The sequence below is a fragment of the Elephas maximus genome, chromosome 11 (genome assembly GCF_024166365.1).
Source record: "Elephas maximus indicus isolate mEleMax1 chromosome 11, mEleMax1 primary haplotype, whole genome shotgun sequence".
NCBI lineage: Eukaryota > Metazoa > Chordata > Mammalia > Proboscidea > Elephantidae > Elephas > Elephas maximus.
This window is the reverse complement of record NC_064829.1, coordinates 24,416,587-24,443,552: the sequence shown is the minus strand read 5'-3', so window position 1 is coordinate 24,443,552 and position 26,966 is coordinate 24,416,587. Positions and strand designations below refer to the sequence as shown.

The following is a 26,966-nucleotide window of genomic DNA, read 5'->3' as shown; positions in this document are numbered from 1 at the left end:
TATGTTTTAACAGGTTCGTTTTGATGGCTGGGGCCATAAATATGACTACTGGATGGATGTGTAGACAGCCCTGACATTCACCCTGTTGGGTGGTGTGATGTCACAGGGCATCCGCTGGAAGTACCACATCATGAGCGTTGTGCTTTTGTGTTGCTTTTAAAATACTTTAGCTTGAATTCCAGCCTTCATGTTGCTTATATCTGAATGCTAAATATCAACTAAGTGAATTAATTAATCACCACTACAGCTACACTGAAAGCCAATTATTCACAATTAAGCCTCAAAAAGCATACTATGTATAAATGAAAAGTAATAATCATTAAGAAATTGTTTCAATAGTGTTGTCTGAAGGAATCTTTATTTTCTACGTTTACATAGTTTGGAAAATGACCCAGCAGGTCCAATTCCATCTAATCTTGGCCACCCGGCTTTTAGCTGAAGTCAATTTTGTTTTTTTAAATGCTCTATCTTAGTTAGGAAACCCTGGTGGCGTAGTGGTTAAGTGCTACGGCTCCTAACCTAAAGGTCGTCAGTTCAAATCCACCAGGCGCTCCTTGGAAACTCTATGGGGCAATTCTACTCTGTACTGTAGGGTCGCTGTGAGTCGGAATCGACTCAATGGCAGTGGGTTTGGTTTTATGGGTATCTTAGTTAACTTTATTTTTTAGATTAGAGTACAAAAAGTTTTAGAAAAAAACAACTGTTTTGGATTTCAACAATTTCTTGAGGTTTTTAGTTGTTAAAAAAAAAACCTCCGTTATTACTGGTATCTTCATTATTTCTGTCTTTCTAGATACTTAAAGAGGAAATTAACCATTCTTCAAGTTCTAATGAAAAGCTTGAACTTCTTATCCTTTTGTCTGCATGATCCTTCTCATCTAGTTAGTCTGACATGATGAACAACTAGTTCTCGACACATGTGCAAGCATTCTTCAGTCTTAGGTTTGATTTTTTCCCCTCACTGCTTCTCTTGCCCTCCCTTGGCTTCTTGTGATAAAGCTCATGTTACTCTGTTAGTTGGGATGGCTTACATTGAGCCAGCCTGATGCTTGAAACATAGACCTGAAAGGACAAGCTGTATCTTTGAAAGAATCCATAATTTCTTGTAGAAGTAGAAATAAACCCTGACTTATTTTTTAATACTTACTGTATTTTTATGCAAATAATGCGTGCCTTCCTCGTTTGTTTGCCACCCATGCCTTCCTGCTGTGAGGTATTTTCATAAGCACTGCTGTGCCAATTTTTTTTTTTAACATGTTGTGTAACTTTCTCAAGTAGGAAAGATTCCGACCAAAGTCTTTATATGTAAATTCCATATTTTAGGTATAGGCACAGCTCTCTTTACCCTTACCTTACCTTGCTTGCCCCTTTGCCAAGCTGCCTACCTGGCTTCTCTACCTAAATGTCTTATAAGTATCTCGACGTTTATGTATCAAACCTGAATTCCATCCCAAGCCAGACCTGCTCTTCATACGCTTATTCCCATTTTTCTCCTAAATTCCTGCTTCTTACTGCAAAATCACTTCAGACTCCCCCCCTTATTGCCCCTTTCTTGTCCTGCACATCCAATAAGTCAGAGAGACCTGATGATTCTCTTTCTTAATTTCTCTAGAATCCGTCTCCCCCTCCATGTCATTGCTTTACTTAGGGTCCTAATTATAGTTACAAATGATTCTCAGCATATGAACTCCAGCTTGCTGGTGAGTGACACAGGCATTCCCAGTGAGCCTAGAGTGCATCCAAAAATGCAGATTCTAGAGGTAGTGTAGCCTAGTGGTTAAAAGTATGAAATCTAGAGTCAGAATGCTTGGGTTTGAATCTTGCTTTTACTTAGCTGTGTGACTCAATGTGCCTCAGTTTCCTCATCTATAAAATGGAGAAGAATATTTGTATCTATCATACATTTATTATAATGAAATGAGTTACAGGGATGCATAGTGTTTCAAAAACTGCTTGACTTACAGTATGTGCCCAGTTAATGTTAGCTGCCATTAATCAGGAAATGATATTGCATTCTATAGGTTTTCATTTTTACATGAAACTATGTTAAAATGGGTTACCAAATTTGAAATTGAGCTAAAATAAATATGTGACCAGAGTTTTCCAAATATTTCAATTCCGCTTTCTCTAAGAAGTTTGGCTTTTATGCATTTTAGGCAATATTACAAGATTCTTAGTTTGTATGCTCACACTCAGCTAATGGAAATCCTTACAATTTTGGGGAAAGGTAACTTGTAATTGTCTGTCTTCAATTGGTCAAGCTTTTCTGTAGCTGCTGTCCTTGCTTTTTTGTTATAAATTTCTGTTTGTTTAGATTAATCATTATTAATTTGGTTTGCTGTGGGTTGTTTGGTTAATACTACAGCTCATAATGATGCATATTTGCATCATTAGTATTTATGTGTTATTAATTTTTAAATATTTAGGCTACAACCACATGCTTGTAATGTGGTTCAGTCTGAACCATCCCCCTGCCTATTGTTAAAAAAAAAAAAAAGATACATACATAAAATTCTACTCCAGAATTAGTCCTGTGTTGTTTATCACAGAATTCTTTTTCCACTGTAATGTGGAAACAAAATGCCCAGTTGCACCAACACAACAAAGTTGGAGGATGTAGAGTTGCAGTAGCTGCCTGACTGTGCTTTCTTATTTCTTTCCTATAGTTGTTGTTCATTGCGTATAGTGTGTCAGCTCCGACTCAAGGTGACCTTACGTATAACAACAAAATTTGGTCCAGTCCTGTGCCATCATTACTGTGTTTGAGCCCGTTGTTTCAGCTGTTGTGTCAACCCTCTCACTGAAGGTTTCCCTCGTTTTCACTGACCCTCTACTTTGCCAAACATGATGTCCTTTTGTAGTAATTGGTCTTTCCTGATGAAGTGTCCAAAGTAAGCAAGCTGAGGTTTTAACCATCATTACTTCTAAGGAGCATTCTTATTGTATTTCTCCTAAGACTAAGTTGTTCTTTTGGGAGTCCATAGTACATTCAGGATTCTTCACCAACATCACGATTCAAATGTGTCAACTCCTCTTCTGTCTTCCTTACCCATTGCCTAGATTCCTCATCATATGAGGCAACTGGAAAGACCGTGGTTTAGGTCAGGTGCGCTTTAGTTATCAAAGCAACATCTTTGCTTTCTAATACTTTAAAGAGATCTTTTGCAACAGATTTGCCCAGTGTAATATGTCATTTGATTTCTTGACTGCTGCTTCTACGGACATTGATTGTTGATCCAAATAGAATGAAATCATTGACAACTTCAGTTTTTTCCTCCATTTCCTGTAGTAGTCTGTGTAAAACCCAAATTTCACCACATTATCTCCATTCTTAAAGCTCTTCATTGGCACCAGTATCCTAGAGGCATCCCATTCCTTTGCATGTACACAAGACACTTCACAATCTGTTTGTTCACCTCCACACCTGAGTCTTCCATGATTTGTCACCGAGAACCCTATATTTACACAGTATGGAATTAGTCTCAGGGCCTTGAATGTTGGCCTCCTAAAGATTTTAAAGACAGCGTACCACTTTCCTGTAGCTTCTCTCTGTAACTTAGCTTCCTTTATAGAAAAACCCTACGCCTTGGATGTGTCAGTGCCCTGTCAGAAGAATTGGCAGGAACACTGGCTCTGAGTATGAACTGCATATACCATCTTGACTCTAGCCTCTATCTATGGGTAATATTTGTACAAACAATACATCCAATCATCTTTTATTGCTGAGTGCTATTTTAAGTCAAAGGACCAGTCTTACCTACTTATGTAATTCAATATCACTACAATGTCTAGTAACTTTGATAATCAGATAGGTGTAATTACATTTTTGTAAGTAGAGCTATAAAACCAGAGAAACAGTATTTCATCATATATGAACAGATAAAGTCATCTGACCAACAATATTTAGGTATTTTTCAGATATTTTTCTATAGTTTTATCTATGTGATTCTACAGTTTCCTTCAATACTTTATTATATATAATATGATTGTTTTATTGATCAAACACTGCAAAGGCTACTAAAAGTTCAGGGCTTGGAAAAATCTTGGAGATCATCTAATCTCCTCTGTCATTGTATGAAAGAGAAACCTGCCTTGAACTTTATTTTACAGATTTATTCTAGTGAATTTTTACAAAAGATAATCACAGCAGATTGCCTACTAGTGGTATTCTGTGAAAATAAGAGCAAAGAAAATATAAAGAAGATAGTTTTTGATCTATAATTCTCACCTTGTTTTTCTTTATGAGTATTTTTCCTTTGATGCTTTTCCAGCATATGTGTAGCTTGATGTTGTAATAAATGCCTTGGAAACAAAGGAAGAAAAATGCACGTGTATACGCTTTTTGCCTCTCTCCAGTGAACTCCAATTTATGTACGCAATAGGATAAAAATGCAGAGCCACCTATGAACAAGTGAAAACCAAATGCACATTGGCCAACGTGGTCTTAAGGAGTGAGCAGGATGCCATGGAGTTCATCCAGCAAGGCCTATTGGTAGGGTTTTCTGAGGCAGATTCAGAAGAGCACTGTGGGCCTGGAGGAGTGGAGCGACAGTGAGTCCTCGCAAGGAGATGGAAATGGCATGAGCGTAAGCAGCATTAGAAATTGTTGGTCCTCAGGCAAATTTTATTAAGTAAAATCTTATGCTTTTTGAAATGAGTGGCAATCCCATTAGTTTGTTTCTATTTTCCTAATGTCATTTAATCAATCACATTTATACTCATTGCAGGAATTGAGCCAAGATATGGGACATGCTGTAGCTCCAAGCTTCTGCAGAAATGCTTTTGTGGTATATTTCAGCCAAGACACTAATATTAAATCATTAAGCCCTAATATAAGGGCACTAATGGCTCAGTGGTAGAATCCTCACCTTCCATGCGGGAGATGCAGGTTCTGTTCCTGGCCAGTACAACTCAGGTGCAGCCACCACCTGTCTTTCAGTGGAGGCTTGCTTGTTATAATACCGGACAGCTTTCAGCAGAGCCTCCAGACTCAGACAGACTGGAAAGAAAGGCCTAGCAACGTACATTAAAAAATCAGCCAGTGAAAACCGTATGGATCACAACAGTCCAATTCCATTGTGATTAGGATTGCCATTGTTGCCGAACCCTAGGGTACATATTTGCTCTGAAGTGACAAAGAGCTGACATGCAGAGACAAGACCTAGTGGGGGTGTGGTGTGTCCCAGGGGACGGCTCAGGCTCTCCAGGGATTGCTGTATGACGTGCCCCAGAGCCATCCCCTGTGCAGGTGGCCATCACATTAAATGAGGCTGGCCTCACCATCTCTGATACGAGCACCTTGCACCATAGACTTGATTGGAACAAAGCTGCTCTCTCAGCTTGGGTATGAAAACAAGTAGCACAAGAGAGATGGTTTTATTCGTCTTCTCAGAAAGTCCAGGCCAACCTAGAAAAAGTGAAACAGGCCGCTCAGCCATATCTTGAATAGTACCTGAGCCAATTTTTTTTTTCCTTCTTCTTTCTTCCTTCTCTTCTTTCCCTCCCCTAGCCCATCCTTGCCTCCAAGTAAGATCCTGATGTTAGCTCCCCAAATGGATAAGTGTTAACCAATGTTTCCTCTAGGACTGCAGAAAACAAGTGACATTGATCTAAGCCTGTCAAATTCCCCTAGCCCATCCCTGCCTCCAAGTAAGATCCTGATGTTAGCTCCCCAAATGGTGAAATGTTAACCAGTGTTTCCTCTAGGACTGTAGAAAATAAGTGATATTGATCTAAGCCTGTCAAATAAGATGAAGGGTGGCACTAGCCACCCCCTGAGCCGATGGGATAATGGCAGGAAAAAATCGACGTGTGTGAGATACAGCCACCCAAACCAAATAGAAGAAAGACAATGCGCATTCCAGAAGTCCCTAAAACTTATAGCCCCTTTTCCCTTAAAAACCGGAGCTGACCAGTAGTTCGGGGAGACAGATGACTTTAGGAGGAGATCATTCCCCTCTGTCTCCATATGTAACTGAACACCACTCAGGTTCTTGTCCTGTCTTATTAGTCAGTTGAAATAAGACAGACACTAATTGCAAGGGAAACAAAGTGCCAAGTTTATTGTCTGCGCATACAAGGAGTTCATAGGGTCTAGCAACCATAAGGCTACGTGCTCACAGTGTAAAGGGGCTGAGGAGCTTTTTGTTTCCATTGGCGTTGGGGGTTGGGTTTGGTACCCGGAATCTTCTGCCCTTAGTCCTCCCATGCCCATATTTGGGGGTCTGGATATTAAATCATCTTCTGTAGGATGTGCATGTAGTGGGACCCCTTGCTTCTAAAATGGAATTGGGTGAAATCATGGGCTGGGAAATATCGTTCCTCTGGTGACAATCGGGTCCTGGAGTCGGTTGAAGGATGTGATTTCTTCAATCTGCGCGTGCTTCAAGGTGTAGCTCGGGCTAGTTCAGTGGATGGAGCTACTACCTGCTGTGACTTCCTGAAAAATGTTGCTCAGAAGAAGCTTGTGGTTAGCAAGACAAAGAAAGGGGGGAAGGGGTGTCGATTGGGGTTTTCAATCCCGCTTCTAATATACCCAAAACCAAACCCAGTGCCGTCGAGTTGATTCTGACTCATAGCAACCCTACAGGACAGAGTAGAACTGCCCTGTAGAGTTTCCAAGGAGCCCCTGGCAGATTTGAACTGCCAACCCTTTGGTTAGCAGCCATAGCACTTAACCACTACGCCACCAGGGTTTCCCCCCCTTTAATAGGTTCCTTTTAATCTTAAAAAAGGGGGGGATTGGGGTGGAGGTCTCATCTTCCATAACTTCTTCATGCTGAAAAGGGGTGAAGTTAGGGGCCTTCATGGAACCTCTGTACTGCTTCTTCTTGGGAGATGGGCTGGAATCCTTGACTGCTACCATTTGGAAATGTAACTTTTCAAGTCTGGAAGAAACAAACTTTATTAGACAAAAATACAAGGGCCAAATAGAAGAAGAGCGAGGATCATTCAGACTGGGGGGACTAGGGGCCAGTTGTGAAAACCACCCTCCCTTTAAGTTGCTGGTAATGCCAGGCAGATTGCTGGTGGATATGAGGGTGATTTGTAGCCTTTTTAACCAAGGTGCTTGTTCAAGAATGTGCTGAATATTGATCTCTACTTTGGCTGAGTTATTAATATATGTACAGCAGGCGGTATTAGCCATGGCACACACTCCTCCTTCTTTACTGAGAAGGAAGTCTAGCGCCATAGTGTTGTCAGTGCCCATGTTAGAAGGGAATCTAGGTATGGTTGTTGAAGCTTGATGGAAGTTCCTATTTCATTAGCAATGCTCCAGGGTGTAAGTGAGATTGGCAAGCATGAGCTCATGATTTAAAATGCCTGCCCAGGGCACTGCCAGGTTGAATGATTTTATTGCCCAAAAGATAGTGTTATCTAAAATCCTTCGTTTTGTCGGGGAGATTTTATCACTTCCTGATGCTGCTATTAAACATAGTTATGGGCAGTAGTATGTGGGCTAGCGCACACCGTCCATTTGTGAGGAAGGGGTTTAGACAATGGGTGGCTACAACTTGGAGGTCATCTCGCCTAAAACCAAAAAAAACCAAACCCAGTACCATCGAGTCGATTCCGACTCATAGCGATCGTCTCGCCTAGGGATATGCAATTGGGGAAGTGAGGATTGCCCACAAATGAAGATGTATCCAGGTGGGGCACATGTCTGATGACTATTTAGGGTGATGTTAGTTTGGTTATACCAGGAATCAGTACCTACACACCCTGGTAGGAGGCCTGGGGGTCTCCAAGTTCTTCTTAGCTGACATGCAGGCTCCCAGAGTTTCTGGAGGTTCTTATTAGCACAAGTCTGGGACAGCTGGGCCCAGTTTCTGGGATACTGAGGTACTAAGGCCCAAGGATATGCCCCTCATATTAAGTATTTACAAGGCATTGGTTTACAGTCATTTCTACAAACATTTCTACTGTGGTTAATACAAGCATGAGTTGTATTTGGGGAACATGATATAGAGTTCTGGTCTGACATCCGTTCCCAGGTTTTATCAGTAAAGGTGAAGGGATCAGTAAGCTGGGAAAGTGTATGGTTCCAAATTAGGTTTTTAGTGATCTCACAAGTAGACTGGTTCCCCTGGGTGTAGTTATAAAAGTCAGTCACTTTAAAACACAGATATTGCTGTGGTATGTTAAGGAGGGTCGCGATGAAAATTGGGGTAAGGGTATATATTGAGGCTCTCTCTCCTTGGACTACCTGGGGTACATTTGACAAATTGGTTACAGGGACACTGGTAGGTAGGCCACGCCCCTCACTTTGGAGATGTTGATGTCAAACCCAACAACTTTTGAGATTGCCCCCAGTGGCGGCAGCCTAAGAAATTTGAATAACAGTATTTTCACCCCATGGGGAAAGTAGGGTTTTGAGTCGGGTATTAGAGGAGGCAGTAACAGGTCTCCCACTTTAGGCCAAGACAAAATTAAGGGTTAGGCTGAGCATCATACCCTTAAGAATAGAGGCAGTTAAAAAGAAGTATTAAACAGGTTATATGGAAGGTTGATAGGGGTGTTTGAAATAGAGCGTCTCAGGCAAAAAACCTATTTTCACTTATCTCTTAAGGGTTATTTTTCTTGAACAGCCACCTGAGTGTTCTGCTTTCCAGGGAGTGTCACAGCAAACTGTTTTCTGTGTTGCTAGAAGTTCTGGTCTCAGCAACAGGTGGAGCCTTCTTTATCTAGGTGTAATGGACCCAAAGCCTCACTCCTTCTAGTTTTACAGAAGAGTGGGTGGTTAATAAAACAAGGTAGGGTCCCTCCCAATGCTTCCTGTAGGCCACGGTCTGTCTCCCAGTGTTTAAGGAGAGCCCAGTCACCCGGTTGCAAAGGATGGAGAGGGATATCAGAAGGAAAGCATAGAGCTGTTTCAGAGTATTGAGTTATTGAGGAATGAGCTGCCTGCAAGGCTTGTAGGTAAGCTCGGATTGAGGCCTTTTGTTCTAAGTGAGGGTCCCAATCCTCCCGCCTTAGGAAGGGCTTCCCATATAACATTTAAAAAGGGCTTAATTTAAGCTGGCTTCTAGGAGCAACCCTCATCCTCAAGAGAGCCAGTGGCAGAGCCTTTACCCAAGGTAGGTGGGTTTCTTGACACAGTTTGGCAATAGTCTTTTTTTAAGGTGTGGTTCATCTTTTCTACTTTTCCTGAGGATTGGGGCAGCATGTAATTGCCATTTAACTCCCAATGCAGAGGAGATGGAGTGTGTCATTTCAGCCACAAAAGCCGGCCCATTGTCTGATTGGATGGAGGCCAGGAGCCCAAACCATGGGATCATTTGTTCTAACAAGGCCTTTGCCACTTCTGCAGCTTTCTCTGTCTTGCAGAGGCAAACTTCAACCCAATTTGTAAAGGTATCTACCAAGACTAGTACGTATCTCAGGGCTCCAGGGGCAGGGGGTATGACTGTAAAGTCTACCTGCCAGTCTTCTCCTGGCTATTGTCCTCTATATTGTGTTCCTTGAATGGGGAGTAGCCGTGTGTGTCGCGGGTTGTTCTGCGCACAAATTTCGCATCTGCAAACTATTTCTCGGATGACACAGGTCATTCGAGGTCCTGCCATTACGGGTCTAGCCCAGTTTTGAGTAGCTTCCACTCCCCAGTGGGTACCTTCCTGGAGAGTTTTGAGGATCATCCACAATTGTCCCTCAGGTATATATACCTTGCCCTCAAGATTTTTGTATCAGTGTCCTTCTTTTTCAGTGAACCCCCACTCTTCCTTCCTTTTTCTGTCTTTGAGGGTATAAATGGGCTGAAGGTCCCTTAGGGGGTCCATGGGAATAAGGGGACATGCCTGGGGCAAGCTTACCTGTCATGCTGCTTGTTTGGCGGCTTGGTCAGCAAAGTTGTTACCCTGGGCCTCTGGAGATGTCCCCTTCTGGTGTCCAGGGCAATACACAACTGCTACTTCAGTGGGTAGGAGTACAGCCTCCAAGAGTCCTTGTATTTGTTGTCCATGTTTAATTTCTTTATTGTTAGCTGTTAACATTCCCCTCTCTTGCCAGATGGTGCTGTGGGCATGTACCACAGAGAAGGCATAACGTGAGTCAGTCCAAATTGTGACCCTCTTACCTGTGGCCAAGTGGAGGGCCCTGGTTAAGGCTGTTATTTCTGCCTTTTGAGCCAATGTCTCAGTGGGTAGGGGTTTGGTTTTGATCACCTCTGGAGTGGGTTTGATGGTGACGACTGCATACCTAGCATGTCACATACCCTCTTTTACAAAGTTGCTGCCATCGGTGAACAGCTCTAGGTCTGGAGCCTCTGGGGGCTGGTCTCACAGCTCTGGACGACTCGAGAAGACCTCTTCTATTGTCTCGACACAATCGCGTTGTTGGTTCCTGTCCAGTGATGGTGTGGGGAGGAGGGTGGCAGGGTTCAAGGTGGCATACCTTCAGGGTGATCAAGGAGTTGTCCAGTAAAATGGCCTGGTACATTCCCATCCTATTGGTAGTTAACCAGAGTCCACCCTTTTGTTCTAGCAGAGTCAAAAGTGCATGAGGGGTGTTTACTACCATGAGCTGTTGCATAGTCAATTTTTCAGCTTCCAGGATTAGATCACAAGTGGTTGCCGCTGCCCTAAGGCAGGCAGGCCAGCCCTGGGCTACAGAGTCTATCTGTTTTGAAAAATATCCTACCAGTCTCTTCAGGGGCCCCAGCATTTGTGTGAGGCCCCAAGAGCAACTCCTTGTCTATCATGTACATAGAGCTCGAAAGGCTTGGTCAGATTTGGGAGGCTGAGGGCGGGGGCCCTCATGAGGTAGGCTTTTAGTTCTTGAAATGCCTGTTGGCACTGGTTTGTCCATATAAAAGGATCACTATCTGCTCTCTTTGTGGCCTCGTATAGGGGTTTTGCAATGAGTCCAAAGTTAGGTATCCAAATTCGGCAGAACCCTGCCATCCCCAAAAACCCTCGGAGTTGCTGCTTTGTTGAGGGGACCTGAGTTTGGCAAATCACCTCTTTACAGGCTGAGAGGATAGTTCTTTGTACCTCCGTAAGGGAGAAGCCTAGGTATTGGACCTCTTGGCGGGTAATCTGGGCCTTTTCTTTTGAGACTTTGTAGCCTAAGGCTGCCAGGTGATTCAGGGTTTTAATTGTATTTTTGTCTGAGGCCTCTTTATTGGTGCTGGCAATCAGTGGGTCATCAACATATTGAAGAAGGACCTCCTCCTCTATAACTTTTGGAGATCTCTCCCTAGGATTTCCCCAAAAATAGTGGGGCTATTTTTGAACCCTTGGGGCAGCACTGTCCAACGATACTGAGATCTTTGCCCACTTTTGTTCTCCTACTCAAAAGCAAAGATTTCTTGAGAATATCTTTCAAGGGGGATGCAGTAGAAGGCATCTTTTAGATATAAAACGGTGAACCATCTGCTGTCTCCCGGGAATGCAGATAATAAGGTATATGGGCTGGGGACCACAGGGTATATGTCACTTATGATCTGGTTGAGGGCTCTCAGATCTTCTACAAACCGATACTCTCCAGTTGGTTTCTTCACCGGGAGGATCGGGGTGTTGTAGGGAGATTGCCAAAGCTGGATCAATCCATGCTTCAGGAACTTGCCTACCACCTCCTGGAGTCTGTCTTTTGCTTCTTTCCTGATGGGATACTGTTGCAGGCAGGGATGGGAGCCCCTTCTTTGAGCCAGATTCTAACAGGTTGGGCAGAGACTGCCCGTCCTGGGAGTCTGTTAGCCCACACTCAGGGGTCTACCAGCCCTTCCCAGTCTTTTTCTGGGGAGAAGTTCTCACCATAGGGCCTTCGGGTATTAGTGAGGAATGCCTGTAAGGCCATGCTTGTTCTGGGGGTACGCTTACCTCAAGTGCTGGTGAAGCGAACGTGACCTGGGCCTGTAATTTGGTTAGGATGTCTCTCCCAAGCAGGGGGATAGAGAATTCTGGGATATACAGGAAGCAATGCACCAATTGGTGGGCCCCTGCTTTGCAGGTGAGGGGTTTCAAGAAATTCCATTTTTCTGGTCATCCTGTAACTCTTATATGTTGAGTTTTTTTTTAGATAGAGGGTCCGGGGCTTGGTTCAAGACTGAGTGTGTAGCCCCAGTGTCCAGTAAGAACTCAACTTTTTCTGGCCCCACATGCACAGTTACCCAGGGTCCTTTGGGGGAGATTTTAGCTGACCCCTTAAGGGGATCAATTGTATTCCCTGAGCCCCATCACTGTGAACTTGGGTCTTGACTCACCACCTGGCATTCCCTCTTCACATTCCCTTCATACCTTCTTCTCCAGGGGCATTCTTATTGCCAGTGGCCCTCCTGTTTGCAATATGTGCACTGGTTTGGACCCAAAGCGGGGCGGCCTCTCGGCTCCCTGAGCTTCTCTGAGTGGTCTCTTGGCTCTCTCTCTTGGCGTTGGGGAACTTGGGTCTGGCCTGTAGGTGCTGGTTGCGTCAGGGCCGCTGCCAGGAGGGTGGCCTGTCGTCTCATTTTTCTGTCTTCTTTTTGTTAAGTGTCCCGGTCCCTGTTGTTAAAAACTCGAAAAGCAATTTCTACCAACTGAGATATTGGCATACCCGGCCCCCCTTCTATGTTTTGGAGCTTTTTCTTGATGTCCGGAGTGCTCTGTCCGATGAAGATCACGTTAATCCATCCGCTGCTTCTCTTGTGCTTCTGGATTCAGGTCCGTGTGTTGTCAGAAGGCCTGAAAGATCCTTTCAAGAAACTCAGAAGGATTTTCTTTAGGTTTTTGTACTACTTCATATATTTTAGAGAGGTTTTTTTTTTATTTTTGAGCCCCCTCTTTTAGACCTGTTAGTAGACAGTGTTGGTAGTGCCTCAGACTGTTCTGTCCTAGTTCCTGATTGGGATCCCAGTTGGGGTGCTGCCCTGGCATGGCTAAAGATGCTTCTTGTTTAACTGGGTCCCGTAGGTTCTCAGTATGTTCTCGCTCTACCTGTTGCCTAGCTTTTTCTAGTGTCATTCTCTTTTCTTCTGCCGTAAGGAGGGCCTCCATTAGAGCTTGGCAGTCTGCCCAGGTGGGCTGGTGGGTGTTCAAAATGGAGGAGAACATATGCATCTTTAGGGGGTCCTCTCTATAGGTGGGTAAATTGTTTTTCCAATTAAACAGGTTTGAGGTGGTAAAAGATACATGGATGAGAGTGTATCCCTGTGGTTGACCGTCTGCGGTGCTCCTGACTGGAGCCTGCCTTTTAATGGAAATTGGCCTTCACTGGTTGAGGATACAAGTGGCTCCTGGCTGAAAGACAGACCACTACAGGGTGGGAGTGGGAGGCCGTCCCTACTGCTGGGCTTGTTTCCCTTGGCCCACTTCTTCCTGTGGCCTGAACCCCTCTCCCTGACATTCTAGCCCCTGGTCCTGGATCAGTGGGGGCCCTGTGGGGAATCTGGGGATAGAGGAGTTGATATGGGGGAGGGGCCGAGAACAGGATCCTCCTCCAATTGTGGGAGGACGGGGTGGGGTGGGTGCTGCTTTTCTTTAGGCTTTTGTCTTTCCACCTTTGGACCATAATTTTACACTGTTTTTATAGACCCTTGTTACTATAGAGGCCCATAAAGATCTGTACATAGGGGATCTCATCCCACTTTTCTTCTCTTTTACAAAATAAATCTAGCTCTAAAATGGTGCTGTAAGCTATAGAACCCCCAATTGGCCATTCTTGTTGATTCTTTAATTGGTACTGGGGCCAAGCTACATTACAAAAGAAAATTAATTGCTTTTTCCTCGTTCTCTCAGATTTGAAAAAATTCCAATGCTTTAAGGCACATCCTAAGAGGGAGTCACAAGGTATTGAACTTCTATTCCCCATTTAGATATTTACCACTACTAGATTTCTGTCTCTTGTATTTAATTAGGGGTCTGACACTACAGCCCCTAACCCAAATGAGGCTGGAATTTCTTTTTTTTTAAAAAAAAAAAAAAAAGAAAAAAAACTTTAAGGCTATGGAGGGACTCTCAAGCTTGTCTTCTTGGGCTATTCCCAGACCGAGACCTACATCTACAACCCACAGCTAGAGTTGGTAATTCTTGGGATTACAGTCTTCCCAGGGGTGAAAAACCAGCCTTTTCCACATGGAGAGGAAATAAAAGACCGAGAGCAAAAAGAGAGGAGAGTGGATACTAGGATGAGAAAGGGGAGAAGAGTTTTCTGAAAAAACGCAGAAGGACTTAAACCCCTCTAGATCACCAACAGGGTGAGGGCCTCTTAATTAGGCAAGAGTGGGTCCCAGTGGGTCACAACCCCTATTTCCCTTGTTGTTATGGGGTCTGGTCTTAGGACTGTGCTTGGCCACCCTCTTCTTGCCTAATTCCCTGAGACCAGTGGAACAACCTGGTTGAGTGTGCTTACCTGAAGTTAGAGGCCTCTCCTGTCCAGTTTCTGTTCCCGAGCTGAGGTGGGGACCCGGCGGACTTCCTCCCAAGCTTGAATCCTGGTGGCCGTCCAAGACTCCTTGCCAATCAAATAAGATCGAGGCGCACCTTAAGGGGTATTGGGGGTCAGGATACCCACCACCCGGGTTTTGCAGTTGGCAGTCCTGGTGGAGTCTCCAGAATTTGTAACCAAATGCCACTCGGGTTCTTGTTCTGTCTTATTAGCCTATAGAAATAAGATGGACACTAAATGCAAGGGAAACAGAAAGTGGCAAGTTTATTGCCTGTGCATACAAGAAGTGAGTGGGGTCTAGCAACCATAAGGCCATGTGCTCGACATCTAAGAGGGCTGGGTAGCTTTTTGTTTACAATGGTGTCGGGGTTGGGTTTGGTACCTGGAACTTTCCACCCTTAGCCCTCCCATGCCCATATTTGGGGGTCTGGATATTAAATCATCTTCTGTAGGATGTGTATATAGTGGGACCCCTCGCTTCTAAAATGGAATCAGGTGAAATCACAGGCTGGGAAATATCATTCCTTCTGGTGGCAATCGGGTCTGGGGGTCAGGTGAAGGATGTGGTTTCTTCAATCTGCGCATGCTTCAAGGTGTAGCTGGGGCTAGTTCAGTGGATGGAGCCTCTACCTGCTGTGACTTCCTGAAAAATGTTGCTCAGAAGAAGCTTGTGGTTAGCAGGACAAAGAAAGGGGGGAAGAGTGTTGATTGGGGTTTTTACATATACTGGTATATGTAATGAAGTTTTTGCTACCCACCTCACCCTTGTGTCATGAATTGGCTGTTTGTAGCAGGCGGCTCTAACTCGTGAAATTGTGTGGCCCCTATGGGGTGCTCCAGCCGTTTGAGTCATGGTGGCAGGGCCTGGGCCTGATCTACAATTCTCCTGCGAAGCGGCTGGTGGGAACTCTGTTTGTCCCCAGAGGCTGTCCCCAGAACTGGGCTTCCCTGCAGCACCACTGGTCCCCAACCACACCAAAGAGATGGGTAAAGGGAAGACCTAACCAGGATTCTGAGGTGAGTCTGTGACCTTCTCCCTGTTGGACTCAGGGCCAGGGTGGTTAGGGCGGGCTAGCGTGGCTCCTGGAACTGGACCTGGGCCCTTGGTTTCTAAGGCGAGTAGCCCCTTGGATAACTGTCCCCGTGAGTAGGATCGCAAGGAAGGACTCTTGGTGACTGTAGAGTTGGTCAGGCATATGAGTGTGTAGCGGCCGTCCGTTTTGTGTTTAGATGTTGTCTGTCTCTGGTTGGTGCACCCTGGATTTGGGGAGTGGATATAGACATCTCTATCGGTTTAGATGGGGAGATTGAAGCCCCTCCATCTGACATGGGGGTAGGAGGTATCTGGAGGATTGAAGTGAAGATTCAGACATTCCGAGTAATGTGTTAGACCTCACTAAGATTATCCTCATTCCCCCTTTCCTTCCTGGCTTGTCTGGTCTGAGCGCTCTCTGTTTGTTCATCTTATAGGTAAATCTTATGTGTGACCGAGGTTGTCTGGGAGTTTGAGGCTGCCAAGATCACCTCTGTAACCTGGCTGGCTGTCTGGGAGGTTGAGACTGCAAAATTATCTCCGTCGCCTCTGTCTGTGTCTTATGTGTAATTTATGTGTGATGCATAAAAAATAATTGGCGAAAAAAAATTCAGGGTGAATTAAAACATACTTATAGAGACTTCTGAAGGTTTATTGATTGGGCTGAAAAAAAAAAAAAAAAAGGAGAGCTGCTTGGGGAGAACAGATTTTCAGTCTAGACTGGGATTTGAATCACAATACAGAGAACACTCAGGGCAGAGTGTTAAGATTTAAAAGAAAAATGGCTCTCTCCCAGAGCTGAGAAAACTCTTGGCTACAGTGTGTGAGACACATAAATTACTATTAGACTAAAAGAAAAGCTGGTGGTATCAACAACCCATAAAAATAAAAAGCTAGGTTCTTAAAAAAAAAAAAATCTTAGGAACAGTTAATTGGACAGAATGAAAAATCAAGAGAACGTACTAGGAGGTTCACCCCTAGGGTTCAATCTTAAATATTGGAAATTCTGAAATTCATTTCTTACAGTCAATTAAAAAAAGCTTAGCTTCAAAAACTGAAAGAAGTACAGGGTTAAAAGTCTCTTGGCTAGTAAAACTGACCTGCCAAGTTTACTCTAACTGAGATAAGGAGAAAAAAAAGGGGGGGGGCAGCTTTCCTAACTGCTGCCTTGCAGGCTAAAGACTGTCCCCCAAAAGAACAAAGAAAAGGAGGGAGACAAAGGCCACAGGAACAGAGAAAGCCCAGCAGCCCTCTGGAAAGAGACCAGTGCAGCTGATGTAAAAAAAAAAAAAAAAATTATGTCTTAAAAGAGATGTAACAGTTCTAGAACAGCAAAAGAGAAAGAAACTCTTACCTTTTGCCTTTCAAAATGCCTAGGTGCACTTAAACATATATAAATGAATTAGGATGACTCCCTCCAGTCCCTTTTGTTTTTCTCCAGTCCCCAGTCTTCCTAACTAAGAATTGATGGATTCATTTACAAAATTGCTAAAGAGCTTTGATACTTACTGGGTAAATAACCTTTCAAAATGCCTTCATCAATTTAAACATTTTTTTTTTTTTTTTTAAATGAATCAGAATGACCTAATCTTGACTTCTACCTAGAGTTAAAAGGCAGGTAGGGCAGGGCAAGATTAGGCCTTCTCAGCCCCCAGCCCTAGTCTCCAGGGTGTTATAGCTCCAGGGAGCCTTTTAAAAGATTCCTTTCAACCAGGTAGAGACTCTTTTAAGACAAAAGATAAAGAAAATTGCTGTTTTACTATAGTTATCAGAAACTGGGTGGATCCCAATCATAAAAGAAAAAAAAAAAACTGTAAACAAGTTCTCTCTATTGTAAGAGAACTTTAAGAAGCCAAAAAGAAAAATATGTATGTGTGTATTTGGGTCTGCTAACAAGTGAGTTAATTTTTGCCATTTAAAGGGATATACTATAAGAGATATACAACAAAGAACGTTTAAGAGGTTTATTGAAAAAAAAAAGAAATTCACTTGATAATGGTCAAAAGTTTTATCTGTCTGACTAAAGTTTAATGGTTTAATTTATGATATTTTTAAGAGCTTTAATGTTAATGTTAAGAGCTTTAGTTAGGTTTCTCACTGGTAAAATAACAATTTTCTTTGATTACTGCGTTAAAGAGTTAATCTCTTCTGTGTGTAATCTGCTTCAAAGACAAAGTTTCAGTCTGTCATTAGAATAAAGATTTCTGAGTCAGAAACCAAGGCATAATATGGCTTTAGGAAAAAGAAAACAAAACAAAACTAAGGTTTTACTTTAAGATTTTTGGTTAAGTATTGTTTCTTGGTAACTTACGATAATCTGACAAGTTGGGAAGCCACAACATTTTTATAAAGAAAAAATGCTAAAAAGGTTTACTTAACGTGTTATAAATTACATAGAACATGTTATTAAAATCATGAGAAGTGCCTAATTCTTTCTATTTGGGTTAAAACTTATATGTTAGCATTTCCTCTTATGTTTTTGCCTAATATTAGACAACAAACATGTAATATTATGCCATAATATTATTATTTCTTTATTGCTCACTTGGTGGCAGATGTATTTATTTATTTTAATCTAGCGTCGTTAAAGCCAATGGTTTGACTGGAGAATTCACATCATTTACCTATGAAGTTATTTTTGTTACTATTCAGGTATTTTGAAACTTGGTAATCTTGGTATATTCTTAATATGTATGATATTGTCTCAAGATTATTATGTTTTATATCTGAAGCTCTATACTTTTATCTAAAGTTTTTTTTTTCTTTTAACTGATTTTTGTTTGGCCTTTGTGTTGTGCTTGTAATTGATTTCTATCAGGTCTTTCACTATTAAAAATTGTGTTTATAATTTAATCATGACCATATTAAGTTTTGTCATCTGCACATGAGTTTTTACTTTACTGATTTCCTGAAAACATTTGACCAGAATATCTCAACAAAAAAGATGGACTATTAGACTTATGAAAAAGACTGACTAGACTCAATCAAGATTTCCAGAACTCCTGTGCAAAAGTTGATGAGTTTGCAAACTGCAGTCGATCCAGAATCACTTAGAACAAAAATTAACTACGTAAGACTGAGTAAATGAAAAGATACTATGAGTTGCATGTAAAAATACTGTTGATGTTTTAAAGTCTTTCTTTCTAAAAATAAGAAATGCTTAACCATTTTCCTCCTGTTACCAGATTAGGTGTGTTTACACCCACCAGATTATGGTCTGTGCCCTGGAACAGTCAAGCCAATGAAACATACTCCAAGTTAGAAAGAGTGAGAACATTTGTTGAAGAGATGTGTATATCACCTCGGACCCGGCACGGACACGAACTGTCTCTGTGGAGTCTCGGGGAACAATTTTACATTAGAGCTTGTGTGGGGTTTTATAGGGGTTAAAACTGTCTTTGTAGCCCACAGATGGCTGAAAGAGTTTTTCATTGCAGAACGGTGACGGGGACTCTGTCAGACTAAAGAGACAGAGGCCAGGAACATCGCTTTATCAGGCTAAAGACATAACAGACACTTGGGCTCTAATCTCCATGTGCGGGGTTCTAAGTTTCAGATAGGTAAAGCAAAACAAAGTTGTTTACATCAAATTAAAACAAAACAAAAAAAGCCATTAACAGAGGTATGTGAAAGAAAAGACAGGAAAAAGAAAAACTTGTGTTTATGATGGCGTTAGTTATGTCAACCTCTCAGTTGCCCCTTTTGGAAAAAAAAAAAAAAAGTACTAGAGAGTATTAGAGTCACACTCCTTTCTCCTAAATTATCTAACTAGTGAGTTTAAATATTACAACTCTTGAATTGGAAGTTCCTGTTAATAAATTTAACAAAGTTGTAAATATCGTAACCAGAAAAGTGTCTGAAATTTGACCTATGATTTTACAAATGAAAATAACATTAGATTTCCTATTAGCTCTCTTGAGACAGTTTTGTGCCTTAATAAATAATTCTTGCTGTATTTATATTAATACACAAGCTGAGGTTTTGCCAAATATAGCTGCTGCTGAGGCACATGAAAAACAGTTACTGATGGTGCTTATGCATAAACACCTCATGAGATTTGTTTCCTTGGTTCAAAGACCTTAGAGTTATGGTTTTATTAGTTATTTCAGACGATTGGCCTAATATTATTGTTAGTGTTTCTATTCTATCTCCCGATTCGCTATATGGTGCCTGAGATCTTAAAAACCAGATAGTGCCCAATTACCATTTATTAAACATCTTTGATCAAAGATTCCATAACCAGATTATGATCCAAAGAAGAAAACTATGAGACAGTTATATGTAATTCTCCTAGAATCCAGATTTCTGGCTTTCATGGAGGTTGGGGCAACCTTCATAGGTGTCCTTTTGAACCTCAAGCTTTAAAAAAAAAAAACAACTGATTCCTGAAGCCACTTTGAGTCAAACGGTTGTCCAGATAAACTAACAAGACCATTTTGCTCTGGGCATTGTATTTTTTTAAAAAAGAATTCAGTCTGTTTTGAAAAACTAACTCCGAAGATCAGAGTGGGAATTATGTTTAAGGTAAATCAATAATCGGTTTAGTCAGTCTTCAAAACAATGTTGTATGAAATACCTGTCTAATGTTTGTAATCAAACTCTCACCTTCTTGCTATACAAAGAATTACATATCTTAAAGAAACCAGGCTCTCACAAGAGAGAGACCTCGTGGCTCAGACTGCATTCTGTCTTAGGTTTCACTTCTGCTTCTAAATAAGTGACCCATGACTGTTAATAGGTAAACTAAGGAGGGGGAGCTTACCCTTGAGAAGAAAACTTAGTATGTTTTAAGCAAATTAACAAGAAACCTCCAACAGGAGAAATCCATCCTGTATTATCTTGCTAATCATGTATTCTTTAATAGAAACTTGTTTGTCACATGTAAATTTTGTATACTTTCTGTTTTCTCTAGACAAACTTTGTGTGCTTTATAAATATGTTTTTGTGTGTTAGATCCAACTATACTCATTGAAATGATTCCTTTCTAACTAATAGTGAATTTATGTGGGCAACCTCTTATTTAGATTCCTGGCAAATGAGTGGGCAATGTACTTTGAGAACTTTAAGATTATCTTTAGATATTAGTAAATACTAGAAAGGTAATGTTAATTTGTTACCCTTTATAAAACGAGAGTCCATTGGTCCAACACTCAGGGTATGGTTGGTAACTTTAATTCCTACTTATGGTATATTTGAATTAGAGAAATCTTTAAGAAGTTTATCAGTCACTTCGGGACAAATAACAGACAAAGTTGCTAGTCGGGTGGAAATAGAACAGTGATCTCTGACCTCATTAAGCCAAGGTGACATAAGGTAACAAACAGCCTTAGATTTTTATTTATGGGTCCAAGAAAGTGTGATATGTGCTGTAGCAAATACCTCTTGTTGCATTTAGATAAATAACACAAGAGAAGAACAGGATATACAAATAGAATTGGACAGCAAGCTAATTGGTTACACACTGTAACACCCTTACAAATACCAGATTTATTTGCAGTACTACAAATAATATTCTTAGTCTACATCCTGATAGTATTAGGCATAAAAAAACTTATCTTCTATTGTCTTACACACCTAAAAGACAGAAGAAGGTCTTGGGCTGAATGTCGATGTACATTGAGTTTGCTCACTTTGGCAATGCAACTGATGAGAACATCACTCTTAACATCCTGGTGAAGAGCCAGATGGTATCCAGTGGAAAACCAGCACCGTGAGTTTAAATAACCTGCCATGGCCTCCGTCCAGGTATTGATCATCGATGTAGTATCTCCAATCTCAGATCACAAGGAGGGAATGATTTAAGAAATAATATTAGAGTCATTATTCCCTGTCCTTAAACATAGAGAATGTGACCCAGCTGGAGCTGGAGCTGGACTCACAAGGACTCACAAGGACACATCAACTGGGCCCTGAGGTATAAAGACAATAGGTAGGATAATCTTAGAAAATGTCTTTTAGGGAATCTTTCACATAAGCCTGAACACAAAAGACTTTCCACACTTATCTTTTTCTATTAACATTTAGTAAATAGAAATTTGTTGGACCAATGAAGACCCTCCTGACTGTCCTTACTGAAACCTGTACCAATGATCATTAAAAAAGGCAATTCAAAATAGATCACAGTTTTTAGCCAATTTGTGAAAAGGTGAAGCTTTCAGTGGTTTTGCTCATTTTATACCCTGTAATATTCTTAAATGGAAACCCTGGTGGCGTAGTGGTTAAGTGCTATGGCTGCTAACCAAAGGGTTGGCAGTTCGAATCCGCCAGGTGCTCCCTGGAAACTCTATGGGGGGCAGTTCTACTCTGTCCTATAGGGTCGCTATAAGTTGCAATCAACTCGACGGCACTGGGTTTGGTTGGTTTTTTTAGTATTCTTAAAACTTGAAAAGACATGACTCTGGCAACATGCTTGTCTGCTTCCTACTTTTGCCTTTTTTAAAAATATGAACCAGTGAAAAGACTTAAGTGGCTATTCAAGAGACAAAACAAAGACTGATAAATAAGTATCATAAAAATAAGTACTACAGAAGTATTAAGAATTGTTTTTGTTCTAGCCCGTTTACTAATTCCTATTTTAACCTTTGCTTGTGTTGCTTCTCTCTCCAGACAAGCTTATGTGTCTTGGTGTATGCCTTGATGAGTTGGTGCCTTCTCCCCAGAAGGGTAGAGTCATTTCAAGTGACTCAAAAGTTCCAGCTCCAAATGATGGTTGCTCAGAAATTTCAACCCATCCCCCATCTATAAGAGAGACAATAGCCTAATAAAGGGCCACTATATTTTTATAGATCCAAGAGAGGTATAACAGTTTAACTCAGACAACACAAGAGTTCCACTTCTCTAACCCTTAGGCCTCTGCGCCCCCATCCAGCAGGAAGCAGCTAGAGAGAGACATGGCACCCTGTTTCCGAAGATTGAGAAACCTACAACAAAAGGAGGATATTGAAACAGGCTGCTCAACCATATCTTGAACAGTACCTAAGCCATCTTTTTTTTCTTCTGTTTTCTCTTCTTTCCCTCCCCTAGCCCATCCCTGCCTCCAAGTAAGATCCTGATGTTAGCTCCCCAAATAGTTAAGTGTTAACCAATGTTTCCTCTAGGACTGTAGAAAACAAGTGATATTCATCTAAGCCTGTCAAATAAGATGAAGGATAGCGCCAGCCACCCCCTGAGCCAATGGGATAATGGCAGGAAAAAATACCAAACATAAGAAAGAGAGTGCACATTCCACAAGTCCCTAAAACTTATGGCCCCTTTTCCCTTAAAAATCTGAACTGACCAGTAGTTCAGGGAGACAGATGACTTTAGGAGGAGATCATTCCCCTCTGTCTCCATGTACCAGTATATCTACTAAAGTTCTTGCTACCCACCTCACCCCGTCTCAAGAATTGGCTGTTTGCAGCAGGTGGCTCTAACTCACGAAATTGCGGTAACAAAAGCACTTTATCCTTGGCAGTCACCAAAGATATGGGCATAGGATATAAGCTGACGGATCCTGAGAGCTCCTCAGACCCAAGCCTAGCTGGAAAGTGAAGGATTTGCACAGCTTGTAGTGGACAGAGGTGGGTCTATGGCCTTGGTCAAAATGTCCTACCTCGCTTCCCACATCCTACAGTATGTGCTTTTATAAATATTTGGTTAGATACTCCCACAGTACTCTCTTCTCTGAACCAGAAGGGATCACCCAGCTGGTGTGGGGTTGTGACCTGGGCTTGGCCCAGGGACATGCTGAGAGTGGGCTTCCAGGAAGGGATGGTCACTCTGTCTTACAGCATTAGCACTGTCACATGGCCTGCTGCGAAGGTACTGACACTGCAGCACAGTCTGTACCTGGAGAGTCTGCAGCGATGTCACATCCTCTGTGACAGTCAGCAGCTCACAGGGCATGCAGCTGTTCCAGGGCAAAAACTAAACCTTACCTGTCCATAGAGAGGAATCCCTACTGGGCCTGGGAGGAATCTGCTGCTCATGCCTCAACTTCCTCCAAGGAGTATATACTAGGCAGCTTCCTTCAGGTCTGCTGTGATCCTAGCTGTTTGCTCTAGTCTCCAGGTCTCTCCTTACATGGCCCTCGATCTTGACCCCAGGCTTATGCTAACCTACCAACCATCTTGGAGACTCCTTGCCTCCTCACTGAGGCATTTGGGAACTTCTGGGCCCCTCCATAACCCACACAGGCTGTGCTGAGGTAGAAGCATGGCCTTGGGCTCATTGATCTGGCCACCGGCCACTGCCACATCATCACCTTCAACCATGTGGAAGAAGCCAAGTGACATCTTTTCATAGAGATGAACAGCTACCCTTAGTATAGCCAGGAAGCAAATAGCTAGCTGTTGGCCCACCCTGTTTGGGTGCTTCCTATTCATAAATAGATGCGCACTCCAATGCCAGACTTAAGAGGGGGATAATGAGAACAAAGGAAGAGTGAATGTGAGTACGTACAACTCTGACCATCTTGTCTTTCTTTTCCCTCTCATAGGTGCCACTTACTCCCTTCTTTCAACTTCTTGAACAGAGCCCTTTCTGCCCAGGGCCTCTGCATATGCTGTCTCCTCTGCCCACAGTGATAGGTCTGCCCTCCTAATGGATGACTTTTTTTCACCTTTAGAGCTCTCTCTGGTGATCCCTTCTTAGAGAGGCCTTCCCTGGCCACATTATCTACAACAACCCACCAATATTATTTTCCATTTCACCACTTCAGTTTCTCCATGATTAGTTTAGTTGTCTGTTTCCATGCTTGCAGTCAGTAGCTCCCTGAGTGAGGACCATGAGGATGCTGTCTGTCAGGGTTTTTACAGTGTCTGGTTTCCAGTAAACATGAGTCTGTCTAGTTACCCATCTCAGAGGTGGTTTATAAATTATGCCAAACCAACACACATCTCTAGAGACCTCCTCATGCTCTTGCCTGTACCTTTACGGAGTGAATTCTCGAGTAGTAGCTATGGAATTAGTCTAGTCAGGCATAGTAGGAGAGACATTAGGCAGAAGAATCCCCAACTGCTAATAAAGGAAAACTTTCATAAATATGAAGTTGACAGGCGGAAAAAGGAGATCTCCTAACTGGCTTCCATGTCTAAATAATTTTGTCATTGTTCTTTCTTTAGCCTCTGATTTATAATTAGGAGTAATTATGATGCTTGATTACAAAGTAAATTAAATGAAGCATTATTAGGAAGTTAAATTGTATATTAATAGAATAATGGTATAAAAACAATAATATAGGTACTCTTCATAATTCATATTAAAGATCTTGAGAACATTGCTAATTTATTTAACTGTTAAACATAAACAAGCATAATAGAACATAACCTGATAAAAGATAGAGTTCATTTTTATCCTGTTTGTTTTCATTACACAGCAGATGAATAATACAGCAAAATGACTTGTAAATATACAATATGGCCTGGTACATTGTTTATCTTGTTGAGTAAGATAAAATACTTACTCTGTGTTTAGAAATAAATGATTAATGACACCCTTTTTGTGAGCATTTGGGACCCTGTGGAATTAGAAAGGTTTTGTTCAGCCAGAGACGGGAAATTCACTGAAATGATAAAATCAGAGTTAATGAAGTTACAGTCTAGCTTTGGGAAAATAAATATGATGATGGGTACCATTCTGATGAAAAATTAAAAAGATTGTTAACTTAGCCGTGTAACAGCAGTTTTCACTTTTCCACTTTAAAGAGGATTTCATAAGGAATTTTTAGTTCTTGTTCTTCCAAAATATAGCAAGCAAGTAATCAGCAGTTATAAGAGTCCCAGAGTACTCATTGACTTAATAGACAATTACAGCACATGGTGTTAAAAAAAAAAAAAAAGCTATTTTAGAAGTCCCTAATTACAGATTTACATGATAGACTTATCAAGGAAAAATAATACATTTCAGAATGTACTTACAGTCTTAATGATATTATCTAACTTAAATGTTCCTTATTGAAGTTCTGTCCTTGGGTGCTCTACCTTCTGGAGGTGTAAGGACAGAATTCATCTGCAGGCAGTCCCTGGTTACCAATGGGATCCATTCCTAACTGTCTTTAAAGCTTGAAGTCAGATTTGTAGGTAAGTTGGAACAGGTGCATAAAGACTCGAGGCCTTTTCAGTTTGAAAGCTGCAATGCCGAAAGTGAAAATGCTTGTGATGAATTTGTGGCAAGGAGGGGTTGGTTCAGTTGTTTCAAAGTGAGAGCAAATCTGCATTACATTAAGGAAGAAGTAGGAGTTGTCCATAAGTAGGACGTTAGTAACCCAGGACTTACACTGTACTTTGTTCTAAACTTGTTCTTTGGGTGCCTAGTGCTGGCTCCAAACAGTTTTGCAGACCCTTGCCTCATCATAGCTGGATGACTCCATTCACAGTTGGTCTCTGTTCACAGTTAAGATGCGATGTGACAAGAATGGGCATAGCACTCTGTTTAGACACTAAGAGATTGTATGTAAACAAGGCACAGCTGTGTAAAAATTTGCAGCCATGTAAAAATGCAATACTCACTGACTTCTAAAAGTAATGAGATGACTTGGGCTTGACAGTAAGCGAAAGAGATTCTCAGCTGCTTCCCTCAAGTTTTCCCTTGTCCTTGATGACTCTTGTTTCTCTCTCTGCCTAGCCTTGGAACTTTTGGAGATAGCTTTATACGAGCTGGAGGATCTCCCATGCTATTGATTTATGACTGTAGGTTTCACGGAACTCAGCATAGGGGTGTTTGTGGGGATCCTGGGTGGGGCAGGAGACTTTCAGGAATTGCTCAGAAAGAGTTCTGAACCTATTCAGAAGACTGTACTGCCTTCCAGGGAGAGGAGGGGCCCGGACTGCATTAATTATACTCTTTCTGCTACATTGCCCTGTGGTGCCTAAGTAATGGATATCTTGAGTGATTAACTGTCTGCCTGAAAATATTACTTGAGGAAAGGTTTTGCCATTTCAGACGGTAGTACTTCTGTTGTAATTTAATAAAATTTTATTTGATATCTCTAACATACTGAACACTGTTCTAGGACTGGGAAAGTCCTGTGGGACATAGTTCTGCCCTGGTATCACAGGTGACAAAGGCACTAAAAAGCCACAGTTTAGAAAACCACAGAAAGCCAAAGCTGGGTGATGCCGTGGTGAAGACATCACAGAAGGCCAGTATGGAGATGTTTGGCTACTGCATGCATGAGTATTTAACGCTAAACAAACAAACAAAAAAAAACTAGGAGATGAAAATTCTCCTTCCAAGGATACTTTTTCCTATTCTCACCAGTGGCTTGTCTTTCAAAATTGGGGATATGAGTGGGAGTGGAAAGAGGGTGAGGGCAACTCCGGGTTTGGCTTTAAGGACAAGCTTTAGTGATATTAGCACCTAGGGAAATGTTTTGTTTCTTTGTCTTTTATGGTATTAGACAGATGAAAAAAAATACTTGTCAGTTTTGTTTTATAAGTAGATGTATCCTTAAATGACTTCTAGGAATGAAGATAGAATCAAATTTTTTTTTATAAATGTAAAAGAAACATTATGCATTTGTATTATGAAAGAGAGCTATATAAAGATTGATTTTCTTTTTTTTACATTTCACTCTGCATTCCTAAGCAACGAAGAA

At 41.8% G+C, this 26,966-nt stretch overlaps 1 protein-coding gene across 1 annotated transcript in view; it reads left to right on the top strand.

The window, feature by feature from the left end:
• L3MBTL4 (L3MBTL histone methyl-lysine binding protein 4) overlaps positions 1 to 26,966 on the top strand; it is a 710,419-nt gene that overhangs the window by 324,049 nt on the left and 359,404 nt on the right. The window contains 2 exon segments of the mRNA XM_049900533.1: positions 14 to 58; positions 61 to 136. Of these exon segments, the coding sequence (XP_049756490.1) occupies positions 14 to 58; positions 61 to 136 (121 nt within the window).